Raw genomic sequence first — 23,166 nt, 5'->3', positions numbered from 1 at the left:
TGAAGGATGTACAGAGACCTTCTACTCCTGTCTCAGAAGGCTGCCACTTAGGGGCCGGCCCGGTGGCACAGCGGTTAAGTTCACGTGCTTCCACTTCGGGGTTCACTGGTTTGGATCCTGGGAGCGGACCTACACACCGCTTATGTGGGTGTCCCACATATAAAAGAGAGGAGGATTGGCACAGATGTTAGCTCAGGGCTAGTCTTCAAAAAGAAAGAAAGAAAAAAAATCTGCCGCCGCGATTAGAAGTGGTGATTCTGGCTTCAGTGGAAGAGAGGCAGAGGCGGGCAGTTCTGGATCCCATCGGGGAGGATCTGACAGTTATGTCCACAATGCCCACTGACTTGGTTGGCGATGGTTCTGGGTTGCAAACGACAAAATCCTCTCTAGCTGCTTTAGGCAGACCAGGGTTTCTGGAAGGCAATGAGGCAGCCCACCGATTCTCTGGGGGGCTTGGGTCCTGCAGGAACAGAACTCGAATGCCCCCCTGGGCCGGGCACTCAGCTCACACTGTGGGCTCAGTGCACGGGACGTTTGGCCAGCACCTCTGTCCCCAACCCCCCCGTGGACTTCCCCTCACACGTCCCCGGCCGACCCAAGATCTCAGGGGCTCCCTTTCTGTGAGAGTCAGTGCTCTCCACTCAACTCTGGACACAAATCGGGATTTTATTACGAGGAAGATGTGAGGGCGGGGCCTCCTGCAGGGTCAGCCGTTGTGGTCACAGCAGCGCCCCATCCTTGACTTCCCACCGCGTCTTGGTTCGGGCACCCACACCTATTAATCAGTCTTCCCCAGGGAATTTTGTGTCCGAATTCCGTTTCCTGGGAAAGCAGCCCTGACTGGTCTATCCCGGGTGGGGCGTTCCCTTCTCATCCATCAGCCACAGCAGGAGGGAATGCTGGGCGACACCACAGCCATCAGCGTGGAGACCGGGCCTCTCCCCAGGGCTGCAGGGGATGGAGCAGGGCACCCCCTTTTGCTGAGTCCCCCAAAGACAAACGCAGCCAGGACCAAGGGCCCCAGCAAAGTGGGGACACCCCAAAGTATTTTTTCCTAAAATAATTTATTTCATTAAAAAAAGCATTATGGCAGAAGTCAGAATCCTGTCTGACTGCTTGACTCTTATTTTATGGATTAGTACTGTTTTTATTCGGAATGCCATAGGTGGGGTGAAATATTTCACAACTTTTCAGCTTTAAAGTACTCAATTTGGCCCTAGCAGTCTGAAGAAATTAAGGCTCAGAGAGGTCAACTGATTTTCTAAGAGCACACAGCAAATCAGTGGGAGAGCCAGGACCAGAACCTGGATATCTTCACACCGTGTCCATCGTTTTCTCCGTTACACCACCGGGCCCTCCCCGCCTGTGCCTCTTTCACGAGAACGGTTTTCACAGTCCCTGTGGAGGGGCTACTGTGCCACCTGGTCACGGGTCCCTGGCCCACGTGATTGGGCCACTGGAGGACATCAAATCTAGACGGAGTGAACTGGATTCTCTTTCCTGGGAAGTTGAGATTGGGCCAGTGATTTTTTTAGAACTCCGGAATGGGAACTCCTAAGCAGCAAGCTGAGGGGAAGCCGGGAGAGCAGAGAAAATCATCTTTAAAAATAAGAGGCCGAATTGACAGAGCAGGTGGCTCCAGAGAGGGAGCTGCTTTGGTTTCTGACAGCTTTCTATAGTTCTTGGTTCTTGCTCCTCATGGGGGTCTGTCTCCAGCTTACATGCAGCAACCCTAGTATTCACATAAGTTAGCACGCTTTTGGCTGCAAGGAATAGACATCACAATCCAGATTGGCTGAAACAATAAGAAAATGTATTAATTCCTTTAACTAGAAGCACAGAGCCAAGGTGGATTTCAGGCATGGTGTGATCAGAGTTCCAGCTACATTGTTCTGCAATTCTCTCCAGGCTCTTTCCTCCATAATGTGTTGTCTTTCATCTCGCACTGGCTTCCCTCATGGTTACAAGAGGGCTGCCAGTAACAACAGGGGCAAATGCTTCCTTATTCCCATTCATGGAGCTAGAAAAAGCACCTCCCCTCCAACCCTGGACTGTAAGTCCTTCCTTTCTGTCTGATTAGGCCACTGTCAGTTATGTGCCTATTCCTGGACCAGTGGCGGTCTCCAGTAGAATGCTGTGCACAGATTGGCTTAAACTTAGGTTCCCGGTCCAACCACTGGCAAGAAGGATGGGATGGCAGTGAACGGCTAAGAGTCATCTGTCCTGGAGATGTGTGTGAAAGTCAACGTCTCCTGGGCACATAGGGAGTGGAGGGATGGTGACCTGAACAAACTGAGATTTGCTAGGAAGGAGGAAGTGGGAACAGATGCTGGAGAGGCAAAAAAAAAAAAAAAAAATCATTTTGAGTTATTTCCAGTGGGTTTCTGATTCTTCTAGTCAAAGAGTCACCTGGACAGTCAACTTCCTGGTCTGCGGCCAGATGCCTTCGCCCAGCCTCTCCGCAGCTCGATTCTGATTTCCTCCTCCGTTCTGCAGCCTCTGCTGTTGCCAACATTTCTCACCGCTGGCTCCTCGCTTTGGCAAGCTGGCATCTCGCTCTGCGGCAAGCCCTGCTGATGGAGCCGTGGGTCCTTCGGCAGAATCGATTTTGGCGTGTTCCGATTTAGAAAGCCTTGTACTTCTCTGCACGGGGGCTGCTGAGCTCTGTGCCCATGGAGGCAGAGAGAGTAAATTCATCCGAGGAGAGCCTATTTTTAACAAATCCTGAACCTACTTGAACTTCAGCATTTTCAGTCGTTGACACTTGAAATGTGTGAGTCACTGGGCTATGTATGGCGCTGCGGGCCAAGGGGGGCCTTGCAATCCCAGAGAGATGGCAGCTATCGGTTTCCAGAAGGTCTGTTCAGGTTCAGAGCTATGGATTCATGCAGGGTTGTGGTAAAGCCTGGGGCTCTGGAGCCAGACAGCTGTGGGTTCAAATCCTGGCTCCCCCACTTACTACACAAGTCACTGTTTCTCCAAGCCTCAGTTTCCTCATCTGTAAAATGAGGACGGTAACACTTGCTGCAAAATACTTTGTACGAATCCTCGAGGCCTGACACAAAGCTGCTCATAATCTTTATTTATCTTACTTGGCATTAATGCTATATTCAAATGTTTCCTTGCGGAAATGTTAAGGAATTTGATTTTGATATGTTGCCCAAACCCCATATATAACATGCTGTCACACTAACTTCCCTCATGGTCACAAGATGGCTGCCAGCATCACCAGAGGCAGCATGCTTCCCTGTGTACCTTTCTGAAATCAAAAATATGGTTAAGTTTAAAATACATCTTGTCCCAAGAGTTTAGGGATAAGAGAATGAAGATTTTAGTGTGGCTGAACTATAGTTCACTCAAGGGGCCAGGAGATGAGGGAGAAATCACAGAGAATCAAAATTAGCCCAGAAAACCAATACTCCCCCGACCCATCCTTTCCCATGGGCAGTGTGGCTGCTTCTTGAGTTTACCCCCAGAGGAAGCAGTCGGCTTGTGTTTCAGGGCCATTTGCATGAAAAGATAGTTATCTTTAAGCACCCCAGCTCGGTGAGGCCGGTGAAAAACGCTCACGCCAGGAGTCACAGGCGGCCTGGGTCAGACTGGGGTCCCCCGCGTCTTGCTCACGGAGTGGGGGTGGGTGCTCCGCAAGAAAAACGATGGGCAAATTGCCCCACAGGGTGACTTGCCGCTTAAATTATTTCTCTTTCCTCGCAGAGCAGGAAGCATTGGGTCCCCCAGAGTTGGAGCTGCCAGGTCTGCGCCCCGCAGGGCGGCCGAAAGCGCGCGCGTGTGAGCGGGAGGAAGAGGATGTGATCGCAGGCGAGAGGGGACCAGCCCCCGAAGGGCGGGCGGCGTCCACGGACTCGAGCGGCCACTGGGCGTCGCGAGGGTCCGGCCAGCCGGCACGGGGCCCCCGAGGAGCGCGCCGCGCCCCCGCCCCCAAAGGCGCCCCGCCGGCCGGCTGCTCTGGTCCCCACCTGGGGGCCCTGCGCCCCCGTCCTTCCAGGCGAGAACGCCCGTCTGTGCGGGTCACAAAGGCTCCCGTTCGAGGGTCGGGGGCGCCGGGCGCGGGCTGGGCTGGCGCAGCCAGGGGCCCTGCGGTCGCCGTGGGACACGCGGTCCGGGTGGCCCCGCGCGCGCTCCGGGTGAGTCTCGCCGCGCGACCCCGGCGGGGAGGGCGCAGGCGCGGGGGCCGCCCTTCCAGACCCGAAAACACCGCGGACCCCTGCTTTACGCACAGAAATAAACCGGGTGGCAGGGGACTCCGGGGAAGCCCGACGGACTTCCATTTTCCCCATAATGATCCCAAGGGTTTTTTTTTTAAATTGGTGGGTGTTTCTGCGCCCTGGCTCCGTTTTGCCCGCCGCCTCCTCTCGCAGACCTGGCATTTAGGATCCAGTAGCTGCCGGTGCCAGGGGCCCTGCGGAGCCCGCCGGGGTCGGGCCTGGCCTTCAGAGGCAGCTGGTTAGAGCGCGGCGGCCGGAGGGGCGGCCCCCACCCCCACCCGCTGACTCCCATCGCCGTGGAGACGGTCTCCGCGCTCACTGAGGGTTTGCTGAGAGCTTGGCGGCGCCCAGGCCGCAGATGCTGCGGGGACAGACGGAGGCCGGGGGCCAGAGGCGCTGCGGCGATGCCCCCTGACCTGGGCCTCTGCATTTCGCAGCCTTGCCCATGGCGCACACTGCTCCCCACAAGTGGGCAGCTTTGAGGTTCCTCCCCCAAAACGCAAACTCACATTCCTGCTGGCTCCGGGCAGTGACTGGAAACGTGGAAACTGGGGGGAGGAGGGTTGGGCAGTAGGGAGGAGTGGAGCCTGCAGCCCGGCCCATGTTAAACTTCTGCCTGCTAAACAGAACGGAAGGCAGGTTGCATCTGCCCTGCGGGCCTGGCGTTGGAGACCCCTGAGTGATGTGCCAGGGGTCAGGGTGCCTGTGGGCTCTCTGGAGGCCCAGCTGTGAGAACGCGGGTGACTCTGTTCCCAGGGAACAGAGGACCCAGCCCAGAGGGCGCAGAGGGGAAAGGCCTGTGTTGGCGTCTGGAAGCTGGAGAGAAGCCGGTGTCCCCGGGGCCTGGCTCTGTGCGTGGGAGTGTCTATCAGCGAAAGGGAAAAGGGCAGGAGCTGATGGAGCCCCAGATCCTGGGGGAAAACACGCAGCACCACGGCTAATTCCAGGGCAGGAGAGACTGACCCCTGGAAATCCAGTCAACGAGCACGCCGCACGGTCACACCCCTGTCGTGTGCTGGGCACTGGGGAACAGCTTCCCATACGTTATTCTATGCTGAGGGCGGGGTGGGTAGGCCGTTCTCCAGATGAGGAGACTGAGGCTCAGAGAGGACAATCGCATCCTGTGTTGTCAGCCACTGTTGTCCTATCACAGCAGCTTGAGAATCATTTGCAAGGTAGTGGATTATGTAAAATAGGAATGCTTTAGGCGGCAGTGAACAAAATGCTTGATAAGAGTCCCTTAAGCAATACTAATACTTATTATTTCACTTAACATGAAACCCAGAGGTAGGCAGTTCCAAGGAGGGAGCAGTGGGAAATAGTGTCAATAAGGACCTAAATTTTCTCCCATCTTTCTTCTTTGCTCTCCTCAGAGTGACAGTGCTATTTCTCCTCATAGACACAGGATGGCTGCCATCGCACCAGCCATCATGCTTCACAATAATTCCCAAAAGCAAAAAAGGGGAACATGAACAAACTCTTTTTTCACAAAGGCATGGGAATAGACTTCTCTTTGTGTCTTACTGGTCAGATCTGGGTCACACACCCATCCTTAGACCAATCATTGACAAAGGGAAGTGGGAACCAATCAGGATTCATCCTCTGGGACTGGGCACATTGAGGAGGGACCAGATCAGAGCCCTGTTAGGAAGGAAGAAGTCGGGGTATTCTTAGAGTCATGGTAGCGGCTGTGACAACTATATCCCCACATGCCCTTGGCTTAACACGACCGAAATCAGTTGCTCCTCTTGTGACAGTTCCATGAGGACGCCCGTGGTCGGCAGGTGATTCTTCTGTAGGTTGATCTGTGGCTCCAACTCCCGCAGATGTCAGGTGGGGAAGAGAGGATGGGAATGTCACATCCACTTCCTAAAAGCCGTGGCCTGCAAGTGCCACCCCTCCCCTCTGCTCACACCGGGTTGGTGAGAATTCGCCACACGGCCCCACCTGGGTTCAGGAGGAGCGGGGACGTGTCAGTCCTGGCCAGGCAGCCACCCAGACAGCACGCTACAGGGAGGGGCAATTAACTGACCCCTTACAGGCTGACCTCATTACCTCCTTGCTTCTCAGGAACATCTGGGCTTCTCCAGACCTCTTTGCCAGTCACTTCCTAGTGGGTGCTGCCACCTACACGAGACCACATCATTCTCGGAACACTCCTGTTACTCACTGCCCTCTCACCCTTTGCCCAGACAGTTCTCTTTACCCAGAATTCCTTCCCCCCTTTTCTTCTCTGCTTGGTGAACTCCTATTAATCCTTCAAAACCAAAATGAAAAGTCACTTCCTCTGTGGAGCCTTTTCCACTATTTTAGCCCAGGCAAGATTTATAGCACCTTGAAGCCTGACTTATCACTGAATTCTCTCCGATGTTTAGCACAGAGTAGGTGCTTTGTTTGTGCATTAAATGAATCTTAAGTACTTCGGGCTTGAGAACTCATTTGGTTGCAAGTGATAGAAAACTCATCTCAGACTACCTGAGGAGAATATGTTGATTCATGTAATTGGACATGACCCAGAGGTACCTTCAGGCTCGGCTGTATCCAGGGGCTCAGATGTCCCTAAGCTTCCATCTCTCTCCGTTTTGTCTTCTCTCCTCCACGTTGGCTTTATTCTCAGGCTCCTGCAGTGGCAGCAGCTGCCAGCCACTCCCGACCTCCTTCACCCAGGTTCAGATGCAGCAGGAAACAGTCTCTCTCTTCCCAAGTGTGCAAGCTTCAGTGCCCCTGTTCACACTGCATGGACAGCAGGGTCATGGCCCCATCCCTGGACTGATCCCCCAGGCCAGGGGGCTGGATTATGCAGATTAGACAGGGATGTGGCACTGTGATGGGCCCATCCAGAGGCATTTGTTCCAATCCTGAAGCTGGCGGGCAGGGTCAGCCCCAGGGGGGCAAAAGGTGACCAGGAGGGAGTGGGGCGGGGTGGCCGGGAAAAGCCCGGCATCTTCCAAGAGGCAGAGGAAGGTGGACCCCTCGGGCCTTGTCCACACCCACTGCACCCCACAACACCCACTTCACGCTACAACACCCCGTATGGCACCAGCCACGGCTGACGCAGCACCTGCCACGTGCCAGGCTCAGCCGCCTGCAGGGCGGCCTCTAGAATGTCTCCCGTTTTCTGGGTGAGGAAACCAAGGCCAGAGGACTGAATTGACTCTCACGAAGTTAATAAGTGGCCAAGGAGGCATTTTTGCTGAGAGCTGACGATCGACACAACCAATGCTTTCAAGCACGGCCCGCAGGACCCCTGGGCGGGCGGCAGAGCTGGGATTTCCTCCTTAGGGAGCCAGCCCCTGGGTCCCGGCGTCAGACCCCCCCAGCCCTGTAGGGCTTGTAGGGTGAGCACGTCGTCCCCTCCTCTGCAGGCCCAGGGCTGGACGAGGCTCACGCTGTGACACAGAGCACAGCCTCAGTACCAGCGGCCCCTGCCCCAAAGGGGGTCGGGCACAGCTGGAGCCCCATCAGGGGACGCCCTGCCCTGAAGCCACCTGTCCCCTCTTCTGTGGGAACAAAGGGAGCAGAGGGTGACCGACACGCCGGAACCATCTGCCCGGCTCCTAATAATAAATCGTGAGGGGAACAGGTTTCAGGCAAATGCTGCTTTAAAAAAAAAGGCAGCGTCTTCTCACACCGGGGCAGCCATCTGCGTGTCCCCCTCCTGGGCCGAGCTGTGCGAGCAGGGACTGTGGGGCCGGACAGAGACGGTGCCCCTGCTCACAGGCCTCTACCCTTGGCCCCTGTGGACAGGACGTGACCGAGAGAGAAGGGAGCACTCACTGGCTTTGACTCTCTGGTACGACGGTGTCTGAGCAGAGGAGGAGCACAATTCCTTCAGGATGCCGCTGGTAGGTAACAGCTCCCGTGTCCCCCAGCGCTTGCTGTGGGTCAGGCACTGTGCTGGTCACTGTCCCCATATTAGCTCATCTAACGCTGACAACAAAGGTAGGCACACCCCATTTTATAGATGAGAGACCGGAGGCTCAGAGATGTTAAGTGACTCGCCCAAGGTCACACAGCAAGGCCGCCTCTTCCGCATGCAACAATGAGGGCCAGGCTCCTCTTCACGCTGGCAACTTTGGGCGGGTTTGCCATGTAACAGATGAGCAGCTGACATCACCCAAGAGTGGTCTTCCACCTCCAGCCGCGCCCCAGACACCCCCGCTGCCCTCCGCCCTCGGGCTGACATGGGGCCTTCTCTGGTTCCCTAAAGCGTTGCTCCTGCCCCTGTCTCCCGCAGTCGAAGAAGTTCAAGAGGAAAGGCTCCGAGACCCCCCAGGAGCCCTCGGAGAAGGCCCGGGAGCAGCTGGCCGAGGCGGAGCTGCGCAAACTCCGGCAGCAGTTCCGCAAGATGGTGGGCAGCCGCAAGTCCTTCAACTTCCGCGCGCAGCTCAGGATCTCCGACCAGCAGTGAGCGGGGCTCCCCCGGGCCGGGCGCTCGGGGTTGGCCGGCCAACCGTCAGGGTCCTGCCTTCTGGGGGGCGGGGCCTCCGGGCCGGGACCCGCCTCCGAGCGCGGTCTGGGGGCCCACGTGGGACAGCTGCAGGGGGTGGGGGCTTACTCTCATCCCAAGGCCCAGGAGCGGAGACTCTCGCTGGCTCCTCTTGGGTCCGCTGTCTTCTCCTGGTCCATCCAGCTGTGGCCGGGGTTTGGGCCCCAGGACAGAAAGTGGCCGTCGTGTTGTCCCCGTGCTTCTGGCAGTGGGCTGGGGACTTCCCAGAGGAGAGCAAGTCTCCCTGCCCGGAGACCCCAAATGCTTCCAAGCTTATGTGTCCTATGGGATCTGCAAAATAGGATATTGGAAGTTGGGTTGCCCTGGAAATTCTGGTGCGTCTGGTTTCTTTGGGCGGCAGAAAGGTGTCCCCGGGTTGAATAAACAAACGTTGAACAGGATTCCCCCAGGGGAACGTACTTCCTTAGCTACGTCCACATGTTTATACCGGCAGAAACTACCCCTCATTAGAAAGATGGTTTTCCTGTTAGATGATGCGTGACGTTCAGAGGATAGGGAAAAGGAATTCTTTAGATTTTCCATGGATCTCGCTCACTCAGAGCCACCGCTAGTCCATATGGGATCTTCACGTGAGTTAGGGAAAGGCGCTCTTTCTCAAGACCCTCTACTGCCATCTGTTGGAAACATTATCACGACGTGGGGATTTTATCAGAAGACGACAAAGTGTCTCCCAGAAAACTGTAAGGAATCAACAAATCAATGACGTTTTTTCAAGCAGATGGTGCTCCCTAGGGCTGTGCAGTCCACAACCTGCACACCTGTGCCTGGTGACCCTGATTCACCCGTGGTGGGCATCAGGAAATGCCTCCTTCCTGTTGTGTCTCTGACAGCTTTTCTTGAATCTTCCTCACCCTTCTGCACCCTACTCTGCTCTACCCCAGTCCACTTGCTCTGGTTTCACTGTGATGGAGCTGGAGGGCAGGGGGGTGGAAGCGTGGCAATTTTTGAAAGTTCTTCAGAGTGAAGCAGCTCTGAATGGGGCCAGTACTGGGGGGAGGCGGGTGAGGTGCCCGGGGCGCAGTGTTTGAGGAGGTGCTTTCTCCCAGGGCTGCCCCTGCACTAGAGCACCCTGAGAATGGAGAGCTCCTTCACGTTTTGGGCGCCTCACCCCTCCTGGCAGTCCCAGCCCTGCCTCCAAGACGGAGGAACCTTCCTCTTGCTTCTACAACCCCCCTGCGAGCCTAATTCTGGTGGGCTGTTGTGTTCTGTCTTTTTTCTCTCCCCCTTAGCAAAGACCCCCTCCCAGGCGGGGCTTGAGACGGGAGAGCCCGGCTGCCAGGTTGAGAAGACCAGCTGCTCTAAAACTGGGTGTGCACTCCGGTGGCCCCTAGCCACACAGGGCCGTTTGTAGTCGCAATTAATTAAAATAAGGAAAGTAAAAAATTCCATTCTTTAGTTGCGCTAGCCGCATTTCAGGTGCTCCATAGTCACACGTGCCTGGTGGACGCTATGGGATAGCGCAGACGGAGGACATTTCCGTCACTGCAGAACATTCTGTTGGACAGAGCTGCTTCAGAACACGGCTCGGCAAACCGTGGCCCACGGCCTGCTCCGGCTGGCGGCCTGTTTTCATCAATAAGAATTTATTGGAAGACGGCCAGGCCTATTCATCTATGCCTTGCCTGTGGCTGCTTTGACGAGCGGTTGCAACAGAGACCGTCTGGCCGGCAAAGTCTAAGATATTTACGTTTTGGCCCTTTATAGAAAAGGGTTTGCAGACCCCTGTTCTAGAACATTCTTTGCTGTTCTAGAGTGGTGCTTCCAAACCTTAATGTGCATACGAGTGACTTGAGGGTCTTGTTACAAAGCAGATTCTGATTCCATAGGGGCCTGAGCACCTGCATTTCCCCAAGTTTTCGAAGGATGATGAGGCAGCTGGTCCACAAATGGCACTGAGCAGCGGGTGTAAGGTGCCCAGATTTTGCCAGAAACCCAGCCTATGGGCCGTTTCCCGTTGTTCAGTTCCGAGCCTTCCTTTCTCTTTTTGGAATCCCTGTTTGCCTGCGCCCCTCTTCCACCCCCGTCTCTTCTCCAGAGTAGACAGAGGGAGAACAAGGAGGAGAGATGTCAGCCGATTTAATAAATCATTAGCACCCCGAGGAGAGAAGCTGGTGGAGGTTAGAGGTTACCGTGCATCTCTGTGTTGACACAAAATTGAAAAATCCTGCCTGATGGGTTTGCCTCTCATTAGCAGAGATAATTGGCTGGAAAGAAAGTCTGCAAAATCAGACAGACACCAGGGAGCCACGGGCGGAGAGAGCTGGGGCTCGGGAGTGGGTTTGACAGGCCCAGCTGCGGACGGTTCCCTCTTAGAGAAGGCGGGCCGGGCGGCGGGAAGCACCTCTCCGCGTCGCCTTCCAGGACACGGGGGGGGGGGGGGGGGGGGGCCTGGAGCGTGCGATCGAGGCAAACCCAGGGCGTTGGGGTTAATCTTGAGCTGCTTTCCCAACAGCAAGGAAATCAAGACCCTGCAGGACGAGCAGGATGAGATCACGCTGCTTCTGAGTCTCGTCAAGTCCTCGAGGAACTTGAATCTGAACGAGAAGAACTACACAGAGCTGCGCTTCCTGCTGCAAACCAAGGAGGACTACGAGGCCCTCATCAAGTCCATGAAGGCGCTGCTGGCCGAGCTGGACGAGAAGGTGCGGGCCCTCTCGGACGCGCAGCCAGGCCGGGGCAGGAGAGGGCTGGGGGCGGGGCCCTGGTGCCTTGGCCAGACCGACACCCCCGCACCCACCGCGTGACGGTGCCCTCTCTCTCTGCCACCGTGGCCCCGAGACTCCCAGCTCTGTCCCCGTCCACTGTGGTCCCAGTGCCTCCCCAGTGCACTTAGAATACGTCCCACGTCCTCAGTGCGTCCGTCAGGAGGTGTGAGGGCACGCTGCCATGACAGACATCCCCCCAGCTCAGGGGTTTGAGACAATAAGGCTTCTCCCTCGTGCGTGCTTCACGTCGCTAGCGGATTGGCTAGAAGCTCTAGGATCCCATCCCGGGGCCGGGCTGACGGGATAGCCACCGTCTTGAACATTGCCAGGTGTTACGGCGGAGGAAAGGAGAGTTCTGGAGGGTCCCGCACTGGCCATTGAATGCTCCGATGACGTGGGTCCCTTCTGCTCATGATTCATTGGCTCAAAGTAGTCCACCAAACCCGTGAATACCCCAAATACCCATAGCCATGTTCAAGTAGTAACTCTATCCACCCACAGGAGGGTCCGGGAAGTACGGCCCTTGCATGAGCCCAGAAGGCAAAGACCTAGAGACACGTCCTGGACAGCATTGATAACAGTGTCCCTTACTATGGCTTGAAAGGCTCTGCGTGATCCAGCCCCTGCCTACCCCCTGGCCTCATCCCATGTCATTCCCTCCTTAACTCTTCTCACCCCAGCTGCAGAAGACTGTTTTCCACCTATGCCACGCCTTTTCTCACCTCAGGGCCTTTGCACATGCTCCCCTCCTCCAGCTGCTTGTCCTTTTGATCTCAACCTAAATGTAGCTTCCTTGGGGAGACGTTTTCCGTGCCCTCGCTCTGGTGGGAGGTAAATCCACCTTGTACGAGCCAGGCTCCTGGCCAGGACAAATAGCATCCTCAGTAGGGCACTTGGAGAAGAGTTTTGTGAAGGGACGATTTACAAGGGTGTGAGCACCAAGTAGGGATGTTGAAGCACTGTAGGGTTAGCCACAGCGGGCAGGGGGAACATTCTAGAACCTGGAGACAAGGAGCAAGCCTCGGGGAATAAATACGCCCCCTTCTCACCCTTTGCTCCCCAGTGCAAGGGAGCCGTCATGGGCTCCCTCCTGGTCAGCCTTCTGGGGCGCAGAGCAGGCGGGTGGAGCAGGGTGGAGAGTGGACGTTGGGGGCAAATAGATGACGCCAGCACCCCGTCATCCTCTTTCATGAAGCTCCCTTGTAGACTTCTCACAGTGTGACATGGGCCTCACTCCCGGTGTCATCTGCCGTCCCCCTAACCCTCACCTCCACCAGGGCAAGTACCACGTCTGTTTCGTCCTCCCTCCAGCCCTGGTGCCTATCCCAGTCCCAGCACACAGTAGGTCCTCAGTGAGTATTTGCTAACTGAGTGAATCTGGAAATCTCTTTACATCTTTCCTCTGCTTCTCACTCGTCAGTCATTTCCTGTCGTTGTGACAAAGGCCAGGCCCCCCGTGGGGTTTGCGGCCCTGCTGCCTCGGCGCCTCCTGCCCCTCCTGCCTGCCCTCCCGCCCCCTCCTCCTCTGTGTTCTGCCCACACTGGCCCTTCGTGGATGCAGGCGCTGCCTCTCGCTTCCAGGCCTTCCCACACACTGCTGCCTCCTGCGGGAGTGCCCTGCCGTCCCTCTGCTTGGAAGCCTGGTCCTCCTCCAGGCCTCAGTGTGTTCTCTTTGTCCATGTGTTTGTTTAATGTCCACATATGAGTGAAATCATCTGGTGTTTGTCCTTCTCTGTCTGGCTTATTTCACTTCACATCATACCCTCAAGGTCCATCCATGTTGTTGCAAATGGCACGATTTTGTCCTTTTTTATGGCTGAGTAGTATTCCATTGTAGATATGTACCATATCTTCCTTATCTAGTCATCAGTCGATGGGCACTTGGGTTGCTCCCACATCTTGACTATTGTGAATAATGCTGCAGTGAACACAGCGGGGGCATAAGTCTCTCTGAATTGCTGATTTCATGTTCTTTGGATAAATACCCAGTAGTGGGATAGCTGGGTCATATGGTATTTCTATTTTTAATTTTTTGAGAAATCTCCATACTGTTTTCTGTAGTGGCTGCACCAGTTTATATTCCCACCAGCAGTGTATGAGGGTTCCCTTTTCTCTACATCCTCTCCAACACTTATTTCTTTTCTGGTTAATTATAGTCATTCTAACAGGCACAAGGTGATATCTCATTGTCGTTTTGGTTTGCATTTCCCTAATAATTAGTGATGCTGAGCATCCTTCCATGTGCCTGTTGGCCATCTGTGTATCTTCTTTGGAAAATGTCTATTCACGTCCTCTGCCCATTTTTTGTCAGATTGTTTGTTTTTTTGTCATTGAGTTGTATGAGTTCTTTATATATTTTGGAGATTAACCCCTTGTTGGATATATGACTCGCAACTATTTTCTCCCAGTTGTTGGGTTGTCTTTCCGTTTCCTTTGCCTTGCAGAAGCTTAGTTTGATGTAGGCCCATTCGTTTATTTTTTCTTTTGTTTCCCTTGCCTAAGTAGACATGGTATTCGAAAAGATGCTGCTAGGACCAATGTCAAAGAGTGTACTGCCTATTTTTTCTTCTAGGAGTTTTATGGTTTCAGGTCTTACCTTCAAGTCTTTAATCCATTTCGAGTTAGTTTTTGTGCATGGTGTAAGATAATGGTCTACTTTCATTCCTTCACACGTGGCTGTCCAGTTTTCCCAACACCATTTATTGGAGAGACTTTCCTTTCTCCATTGTATGTTCTTGGCTCCTTTGTCGAAGATTAGCTGTCCATAGATGTGTGGTTTTATTTCTGGGCTTTCAGTTCTGTTCCGTTGATCTGGTGTCTGTTTTTGTGCCAGTACCATGCTGTTTTGATTGCTATAGCTCTGCAGTATGTTTTGAAGTCAGGGATTGTGATCCTCCAGCTTTGTTCTTTTTCTCAGGATTGCTTTAGCTATTCAAAGTCTTTTATTGTTCCATATAAATTTTAGGTTTCTTTGTTCTATTTCCGTGAAGAATGTCATTGGGATTCTGATTGGGATTGCACTGAATCTGTAGATTACTTTGGGTAATATGGACATTTTAACTATGTTTATTCTTCCAATCCATGTGTGTGGAATATCCTTCTTTGTGTCTTCTTAGATTTTTTTCAATAATGTTTTATAGTTTTCATTGTATAGGTCTTTCACCTCCTTGGTTAAATTTATTCCTAGATATTTTATTATTTTTGTTACGATTGTAAACTGGTTTGTATTCTTGAGTTCTCTTTCTGTTAGTTCATTGTTAGAGTATAGAAGTGCAACTGATTTATTTTTGGAGGAAGATTAGCCCTGAGCTAACATCTGCCACCAATCCTCCTCTTTTTGCTGAGGAAGACTGGCCCTGAGCTAACATCTGTGCCCATCTTCCTCTACCTTCTATGTGGGATGCCTGCCACAGCATGGCTTGATAAGCAGTGCCTGGGTCCATGCCTGGGATCCAAATCAGTGAACGCTGGGCCGCTGAAGCAGAGCACGCAAACTTAACCACTGTGCCACTGGGCCAGCCCCAAAATGCAACTGATTTTTGTAAGTTGATTTTGTACCCTGCAACTGTGCTGTAGTTGTTGATTATTTCTAATAGTTTTCTGATGGATTCTTTAGGGTTTTCTATATGTAGAATCATGGCATCTGCAAACAGTGAGAGTTTCATTTCTTCCTCTCCAATTTGGATTTCTTTTATGTCTTCTTCTTGCCCAATTGTTCTGGCCCAAACCTCCAGAACTATGTTGAATAAGAGTGGTGAGAGTGGACATCCTCGTCTTGTTCCTGTTCTCAGAGGGATGGCGTTCAGTTTTTCCCCAGTGAGTAGGATGTTGGCTGTGGGTTTGTCATATATGGCCTTTATCATGTTGAGGCACTTTCCTTCTATACCCATTTTATTGAGAGTTTTTATCATAAATAGATGCTGTATCTTGTCAAATGCTTTCTCTGCTTCTATTGAGATGATCATGGGGATTTTATTCCTCATTTTGTGAATGTGGTGTATCACGTTGATAGATTTGTGGATGTTGAACCATCCCTGCATCCCTGGAATGAATCCCACTTGATCATGGTGTGTGATCCTTTTAATGTATTGCTGTACTCAGTTTGCTAGTATTTTGTTGAGGATTTTTGCATCTATGATCATCATTAATACTGGGATTTAATTTTGCTTGTGTTGTCCTTGTCTGGCTTTGGGATCAGGGTGATGTTGGCCTCATAGAATAAGTCAGGAAGTGTTCCGTCTTCTTTAATTTCTTGGAAGAGTTTGAGGAAGATAGGTATTAAATCTTCCTTGAATGTTTGGTAGAATTCTCCAGAGAAGCTGTCTGGTCCTGGACTTTTATTTTTTGGGAGGTTTTTGATTACTGTTTCAATCTTTTTACTTGTGATTGGTCTATTCAGATTCTTTATTTCTTCTTGTTTCAGTTTTGAGAGGTTCTATGAGTCTAAGAATTTATCCATTTCTCCTAGGTTGTCCAGTTTGTTGGCATCTATTTTCATAATATTCTCTATAATCTTTTGTATTTCTGTGGTATCTGTGGTGATTTCTCCTCTTACATTTCTAATTTTATTTATTTGAGGCTTCCTTCTCTTTTTCTTAGAGACTCTGGCTAAGGATTTGTCAATTTTGTTTATCTTCTCAAAGAACCAGTCCTTAGTTTCATTGATCCTTTCTACTGTTTTTTTTTTTTTTTTAGTTTCTATTTCACTTATTTCTGCTTTAATTGTTATTATTTCCCTCCTTCTGCTGACTTTGGGCTTTGTTCTTCTTTTTCTAATTCTGTTAGGTGTAGTTTAAGATTGCTTATCTGAGATTTTTCTTGTTTGTTGAGGTGGGCCTGTATTGCTATGAATTTCCCTCTTAGGACCACTTTTGCTGCATCCCGTATGAGTTGGTGTGGTGTATTTTCATTTTCATTTGTCTCCAGATATTTTTCGATTTCTCCTTTAATTTTGTCATTGATCCAGTGGTTGTTCAGTAGCATGTTGTTTAGTCTCCACATATTTGTCACTTTACCAGCGTCTTTCTTGTAGTTGATTTCTAGTTTCATAGTATTCTAGTCAGAAAAGATGCTTGATATGATTTCAATCTTCTTGCATTTATTGAGGCTTGCCTTGTTTCCCAACATGTGGTCTATCCCTGAGAATGTTCCCTGTGCACTTGAGAAGAATGTGTGTTCTGCTGTTTTTGGATGCAGTGTTCTATATATGTCCATTAAGTCCATCTGGTCTATTTTTTTATTTAATTCTGCTGTTTCCTTGTTGACTTTCTGTCTGGATGACCTATCCATTGATGGAAGTGGAGGGTTGAGGTTCCCTACTATTGCTGTGTTGCTGTTAATGTCTCCTTTAGGTTTGTTAATAGTTGCTTTGTGTGCTTTGGTGCTCCTGTGCTGGATGCATAGATATTTGTGTGTTACGTCCTCTTGATGGAATGTCCCTTTTATGATTATATACTGCCCCTCTTTGTCTCTCACTGCCTTTTTTATCTTGAACTCTACTTTGTCTGATAGAATTATGGCAACACCTGCTTTATTTTGTTGCCATTAGCTTGGAGTATCGTCTTCCATCCCTTCACTCTGAGCCTGTGTTTGTCTTTAGAGCTGAGATGTGTTTCCTGGAAGCAGCATATTGTTGGGTCTTGTTTTTTAATCCAACCAGCTGCTCTGTGTCTTTTGATTGGGGAATTCAATCCATTTACATTTAGAGTGATTATTGATATATGGGGGCCTAATGCTGCCGTTTTATCACTGATTTTCTGTTTATTCTATGTTTCCCTTGTTTCTCATGTTATGTATTTCTCACTGCCAGTTCAGTTTGGTGGCTCTCTATGACAGTTTTCTCAGTTTTCTCTTTATTTGTCATTTGTTTCTCTGGTCTGATTTTTGTTCAGGGGTTACTGTGAACTTTGAATAGAAGATCTCATAGATGAGATAGTCCCTTTTCTGATAGCCTCTTATCTTCCTGGCCTAAGCAGCTTCCATCCCTTTCCTCTTCCCCGTCTAAGTTATCATTGTCACAACTTATTCCAGTTTTGTGTTGTGACGTTGTGATTAAAATGAAGTGATTATCGTTATTTTTTATGCTTTCCTTCCCTTTATCTTTAATGTTATAATGTGTCTATTTATCTCCTTACACCTTTGTAAACATTTTCTCTTTTTTGTTTCAGGTGTGAGGGCCTTCTTGAGCATTTCTTGGTCGGGGGCGGGGGGTGGTCTTGTGGTGATGAACTCCCTCAGCTTTTGTTTATCTGGGAAAGCTTTTATTTCTCCATTGTATCTGGAGGATAGTTTCACTGGATAGAATATTCTTGGCTGAAGGCTTTTGTCTTTCAGTATTTTGAATATATCCTTCCACTCTCTCCTAGCCTGTAAGGTTTCTGCTGAGAAATCCACTGAAAGCCTGATGGGGGTTCCTTTGTAGGTTATTTTCTTCTGCCTTGCTGCCCTTAGTGTTTTTTCTTTGTCATTGACTTTTGCCAGTTTTACTGATATATGCCTTGGAGAAGGTCTTTTTGCGTTGATGCAGTTAGGAGTTCTGTTGTCTTCATGTGCTTGTAAGTGCAGTTCTCTCCCCAGGTTTGGGAAGTTCTCAGCTGTTTCTGTGACCAAGCTCTCTGCTCCTTTCTCCCTCTCTTCTTCCCCTGAAATACCTATAATCCTTATGTTGCTCTTCCTAATTGAGTTGGATATTTCTTGGAGGATTTTTTCATTTCTTTTTAGTCTTAGTTCTCTCTTCTCCTATTTCTATATTGCTGAAGCATTTCTGTTTTTCTCTCCTCTAAATTACTTATTCTGTCCTCCATGATGTCACCTCTGTTTTTTTAAGGATTCTAGATTGTTCTTTTCTCATTCATTATGTTCTTCATCTCCAGCATTTATGTTTGTTTGTGATTTTTTAAGTTTCTTTGGTGAAGAATTCCCTCTGCTCATTAATTTTATTCCTGAGTTCACTGAATTGTCTTTCTGAGTTTTCTCGTGACCTGTTGAGTTTATATATGATGGCTATTTTGAATTTTCTGTTATTTAGCCTGTACATTTCTGTGACTTCAGGATTTGTTTCTGGATGCTTGTCATTTTCCTTCTGATCTGGAGTGTTAACACACTTCTTCTTGATATTTGATGGGGTGGACTTTTGCTGTTTCATAGTGGTAGTATCTTGTTGCAGATTCCACCTGCTACTGCTGTGGGGGCGGGAGCTGTGTTTTCTGAGCCCACTGCCTCCCCTGGCAGCTGTGCCCATCTGTTGGAAGCTGTGACCATAGGGCTGTCTGCGTCTGGCTGCCGCTGACTCACACACGCAGGTTCAGGGCCCCCTGCCCTGGCCGACCGGCGGAGCTGCTGCACCAGGCAGGATGGGGGCAGGGGCTGCCTCCTTTCCTGCCCGCGCTCCTGCTCTGCACTCACTGGCAGGCCGCCCGGGCTGCTCAGCTTGGTGGGGGCACCTGCGTGGAGACTGAGCCACCAGTGTGGAGCGTTCCTGTGGGCTGAGGAGCAGCTTTGAGAGTGAAAGCATTCCCGTGGAGGGCCACCTTTCCCCCGTCTCCTCTCAGAGTCGTGCGCAGGCTGCTGTGTGAGGCCCTGTGCCCTAGATCCCTGCCGCTGGGGAGGGAGAGGTGATCAGCTCACCTCCTTCCACTGCCACCCAGGGGTCCAGCACCCCCCGCTTCAGATGGATGGCTGAGTGGATCTCTCTGTCTGTTGCGTTGTGTGGATCTCCTCTGTTGGTCAATTGATGTCCTTTTCATTGTATCTTAGGGGAGAGAGACCAAGGCAACAGCTCACCCCGCCATGATGCTTCAATTACTTTTAACAATCTTTTGAGGTTAGAATCACTTTAAATGTACAAAAATGTTACGAAGATAATGTAGAGTGTTCCCATATATCTTCCACCCGGTTTCCCCCCGTGAACATCTTACTTTACTGTGGGACGTTTGTCAAAACTAAGACATTAACATTGATACAATACCCTTAAGTAGTTCATTTAATGGACTTTTCCCAGATTTAAGCGGTTTTCCCATTAACTGTTCCAGGGTGCGGTCCGGGGAGGCACATGGCATTTAGGATGTTTAGCTCTGACTTAGCAAGAAGGCCTCTGGACGTAGGTGTCCTCAGCGTTGTTCCACCTGCCTTAGGAGATCGTGGCAGCCATGTGTACTCCTGCGCCTCAGCCCTGCGTCCTTCCATCTCCGCCCGGTCTGCAGGCCTCGCGGGAAGAGGTGCCCGCGGTGCTTCCTCTGCAAGGCCACCCTTGGCCCCTCCCTCCGTGAAGACCTGGCTCCGTCAGTGGCCATCCTTACTGCTCTCGTCGTCACACCCTCTTGCTACAAGATGTCCTTCTCTTGTCTCTTTTATCTCAAAAAAAAAAAAAAAATCTGAAAACCGAACATAAACAGAACAAACACTCCTGTGGTTCTGAGTTACTGCCAGCTCCTCCCCCTTCTGGAAGTGTCTAGAAGGAGTTGTCTGAATTCCCTGTCTCCCTTTCCAGGGTGGGCACTGTCTGCACTACCGCTCCCAGCGATGGAAGCAATGTCTCCTCCACTGGAACTGCCCTCTCCAGGGTCAGCAACGACCTTGGCCTATCCAAACCCAGCCTGGCATCTTGTGACCCAACCATTAAGTGCCCCTATCGTTGCCAGACCCCAAAAATACTCCACGTGACCACAGGGGGCACCCGGGGGGACAATGCTATTTCTGTTGGAAGCCAAGGCTTTAGAGTAAGGTCGAATTTATGCTCCCAGGTGAATGAAATTTACAGGCACAAGTGAAAGCAAAAACTCTAAATTGCCTCATTTTACCCCAAACCACCTAAGATTAAGTTGAATTGAATGTGCATCCAAGAAAGAAATTAAAATTCCATTATTAGAAAAAGAAAGAACACTCCAGTGTTTGTTTCAGCACATCTGAGTTACTGAACTGTAAATTTGCACCTATACAGATATTAACACAGCTGGGGTTTTTTTTCCTCTCTCTCTCTTTTTTTTCAGATTGTTCAGATGGAAAAGAAAATTATAAACCAAAAACAGATCTTCACAAAAGTGCAGGAGGCCAATAACCCTCGGAAACTGCAAAAACAGATCCACATTTTGGAAACCCGTTTGAATCTCGTATGTAAGGTGTTCTCTGCAGCTTTGCTCACGGCTCTGCCCGCTTTGCTCAGCGAGGAGCTGTCTGCGGAGCTGTTGGCGGCGTTCACCCCGTTCCGCTGGTTGACTTGGGAGAAGGTGAAGTCAGGGTGCACAGCCGGGCCAGGCAGCCCTTTAGACACACCAACCACCCTGCTCCACCCACTCTGTTCACCCGCTTGTTGGCCTGTTTTTGCCCACGGTGCCTTTCTCCGTCCTGCTCCCTGCACCTTAGCACAGGCTGTTGTCCCCCCACCTTCCACCCCAACCCCCCACCCTCCGGGGATGCCTATTCTTAGTTCCTTGCCTCAAAAACTTCTGCTTATTTTCAAGAAGCGGCTCAAAGGTTACCCTTCACAGGCAGAGGTAGTGAGGACTCCCTCCCCCACGGCAGTCTACTCACGCCTCTGTTGGAGCTAACGCCTTTGGGTTACTGTTGATGTTCTCTCTAAGAAATACTAGGCATAGACACGTGTAACTTGATAGAGAGAAAAGTCGTGTGTCCTGATCACCTTAAATTTACAGTGACTTTGGCGTTAGGCAGGATCCTCTAAATTGCAAACTGGCTTAAGCGAAAAAAGGGAATGTATTAGTTATAGAATTGAAAAATTCAGGAAAAGTAGGGCCTTCAGGCATAGCTGAATCCAGGTGCTCCAAACATGTCTTTAGGACGCTTTCTCTATCTATCTCTCCTCTGGGTAGAGATGACTTCATTCTTGGGTAGACCCCAGTGTCAACAAAGGCCAGCGGAAAAGGAGCATCTCTTTCCTAATTGTTTAATCGCAGTCCCAGGGAGGGTTCCCACTGGGCCAGCTTGGGTCATGTGCCCATCCCCAAACCAATCACTGTGGTCAGAAGAATGGAATACATGGCCTTGAGTCACGTGACTACCCTTGGACCGCCCCCCTCCACATGTCAGGGGAGGGCAGCGCTATACACTGTGTGGGCTGACTGTCGGGGAGAAGTGGTTCCCCTGGAAAAGCAAAGAGAAGGGGAGAAGAAACGCTGGGCAGGTGCAAACACATCCCAGTCTGGGTGTGAAACTGCAGCCCCCACCACACGAGCCGAGAGGGGGCGAGTAAATGGATGTGGAGGGAAGCCTGTCACTGCCTCACTGCACAAAGCTCTTAGCAGCCCCAAAACTCCCACCACCAGGTGCGGTCGAAGCTGGTCGGTCCTGATCTCTGTCTGCCTCCCCTGGTAGCCTGGGAGTGGCCCGAGGGCAGGGCGCTATCTTTTTAACAGCCACGCGCAGTGACTTGCAGCCACACCTCAGAATGCCTAGGATGTGTGTTAGGATGCAGATTCCTGGGCTGCCTGCAGATTCACTGCATCCTAACCCCCGGGCTTAGAGTGGCACCGGCACTATGTCAACAACCCTGGAGGTCCCCTTGGTTAAGAGTCACTAATGCCTGGCACAGTGCGAGGCTCAGAGCAGGTACTGAGCAAACATCTGCTGACGGACGGACTGAATGCATAAATGCACAATTCAAGGATGGCTTATCTGTAGAGGTTCGCGTTTCTGCTCTGTTCAGATTTTCCATTTCTTCTTGAGTCATTTCAGTGGTTTGTTTCTTTCTAGGAGTTCTTCCCTTTCATCTAAGTTATCCTAATTTGTTGTTGTACAGTTTCCTTACAATTTTTTTTATTTCTGTAAGGTCTAGAGTAATGTCTCCTCTTTCATGTCTGAGAAATGTCCCTTTTTGCATTGCAAACTGGTCCCCTCTTCCCTCCCTCCCTGACCAGGTCTGGCTGTGTCTTTTAGTAGATTAGGTAGCCATCTCTAAAGGTTATTTCGGGGTCTCAGAATACCCCATGACCCTAAAGACTCCTCCACCCACACAGTGAGGCCTGACAGTCCTCCCCGTGGGTCAGACCTTTATCCCACAATCAGAGGATGGGTCGCATGCCAACAGTCCTGGAGTAAAATTCACACTAAAGTGCAAATGGCTGATAACTAATATCTTCCTAAGAGTGAGTGGAGGACATAGAAGTAGAATAAGAATGCTGTGCTCCTGGGCTCCCCTCCCTTGTGTGGGGGCTCCTGACGCAGTCCACAGGGGAACCCAGGGCCGGGGTGGCAAGCAAAGAGCCAGAGGCACAAGATTTAAAGAGACGCTCACTCCAGGCTGTGGAAATGCAGCGTCGGCCTGATGCAGTGAGCGCCTCCTTAAATTTTGTGCCCTAGCTGCCTCACTTGCCTTACCCCGATCTTGGCCCTGCAGAAGCCTATGGTTTCTAGAACATGCTTTGAAAACCCCTGATCACATCCACTCCCTTACTCTTAGGAATATTTTTTTGTAGTTATTTCTTTTCCGTGTCTACGGGAGCACTTTACCTTTTTTTTTTTTTAAAGATTTTATTTTTTTTCCTTTTTCTCCCCAAAGCCCCTCCAGTACATAGTTGTATATTCTTCGTTGTGGGTTCTTCTAGTTGTGGCATGTGGGACGCTGCCTCAGCGTGGTCTGATGAGCAGTGCCATGTCCGCACCCAGGATTCGAACTAACGAAACACCGGGCCGCCTGCAGCGGAGCACGCGAACTTAACCACTCGGCCACGGGGCCAGCCCCAGCACTTTACCTTTTTTAAAAAAAGGTTTT

At 51.0% G+C, this 23,166-nt stretch overlaps 1 protein-coding gene across 1 annotated transcript in view; it reads left to right on the top strand.

Moving 5' to 3' along the window:
- The first annotated feature begins 3,906 nt into the window (after positions 1–3,906).
- The window catches only part of CCDC63 (coiled-coil domain containing 63), a 36,135-nt gene continuing 16,875 nt past the window's right edge, over positions 3,907–23,166 (top strand). The window contains exons 1-5 of the mRNA XM_070628960.1: positions 3,907–4,145; positions 7,974–8,071; positions 8,464–8,633; positions 11,189–11,378; positions 20,429–20,548. Coding sequence (XP_070485061.1) covers positions 8,063–8,071; positions 8,464–8,633; positions 11,189–11,378; positions 20,429–20,548 — 489 coding nt within the window. The 5' untranslated portion in view covers positions 3,907–4,145; positions 7,974–8,062. The remainder of the gene's footprint in view (positions 4,146–7,973; positions 8,072–8,463; positions 8,634–11,188; positions 11,379–20,428; positions 20,549–23,166) is intronic.

This window comes from Equus przewalskii, chromosome 7 (genome assembly GCF_037783145.1).
Source record: "Equus przewalskii isolate Varuska chromosome 7, EquPr2, whole genome shotgun sequence".
Lineage (NCBI taxonomy): Eukaryota > Metazoa > Chordata > Mammalia > Perissodactyla > Equidae > Equus > Equus przewalskii.
The sequence above is the reverse complement of the archived record's forward strand: the minus strand, read 5'-3'. Positions and strand labels throughout refer to the sequence as shown.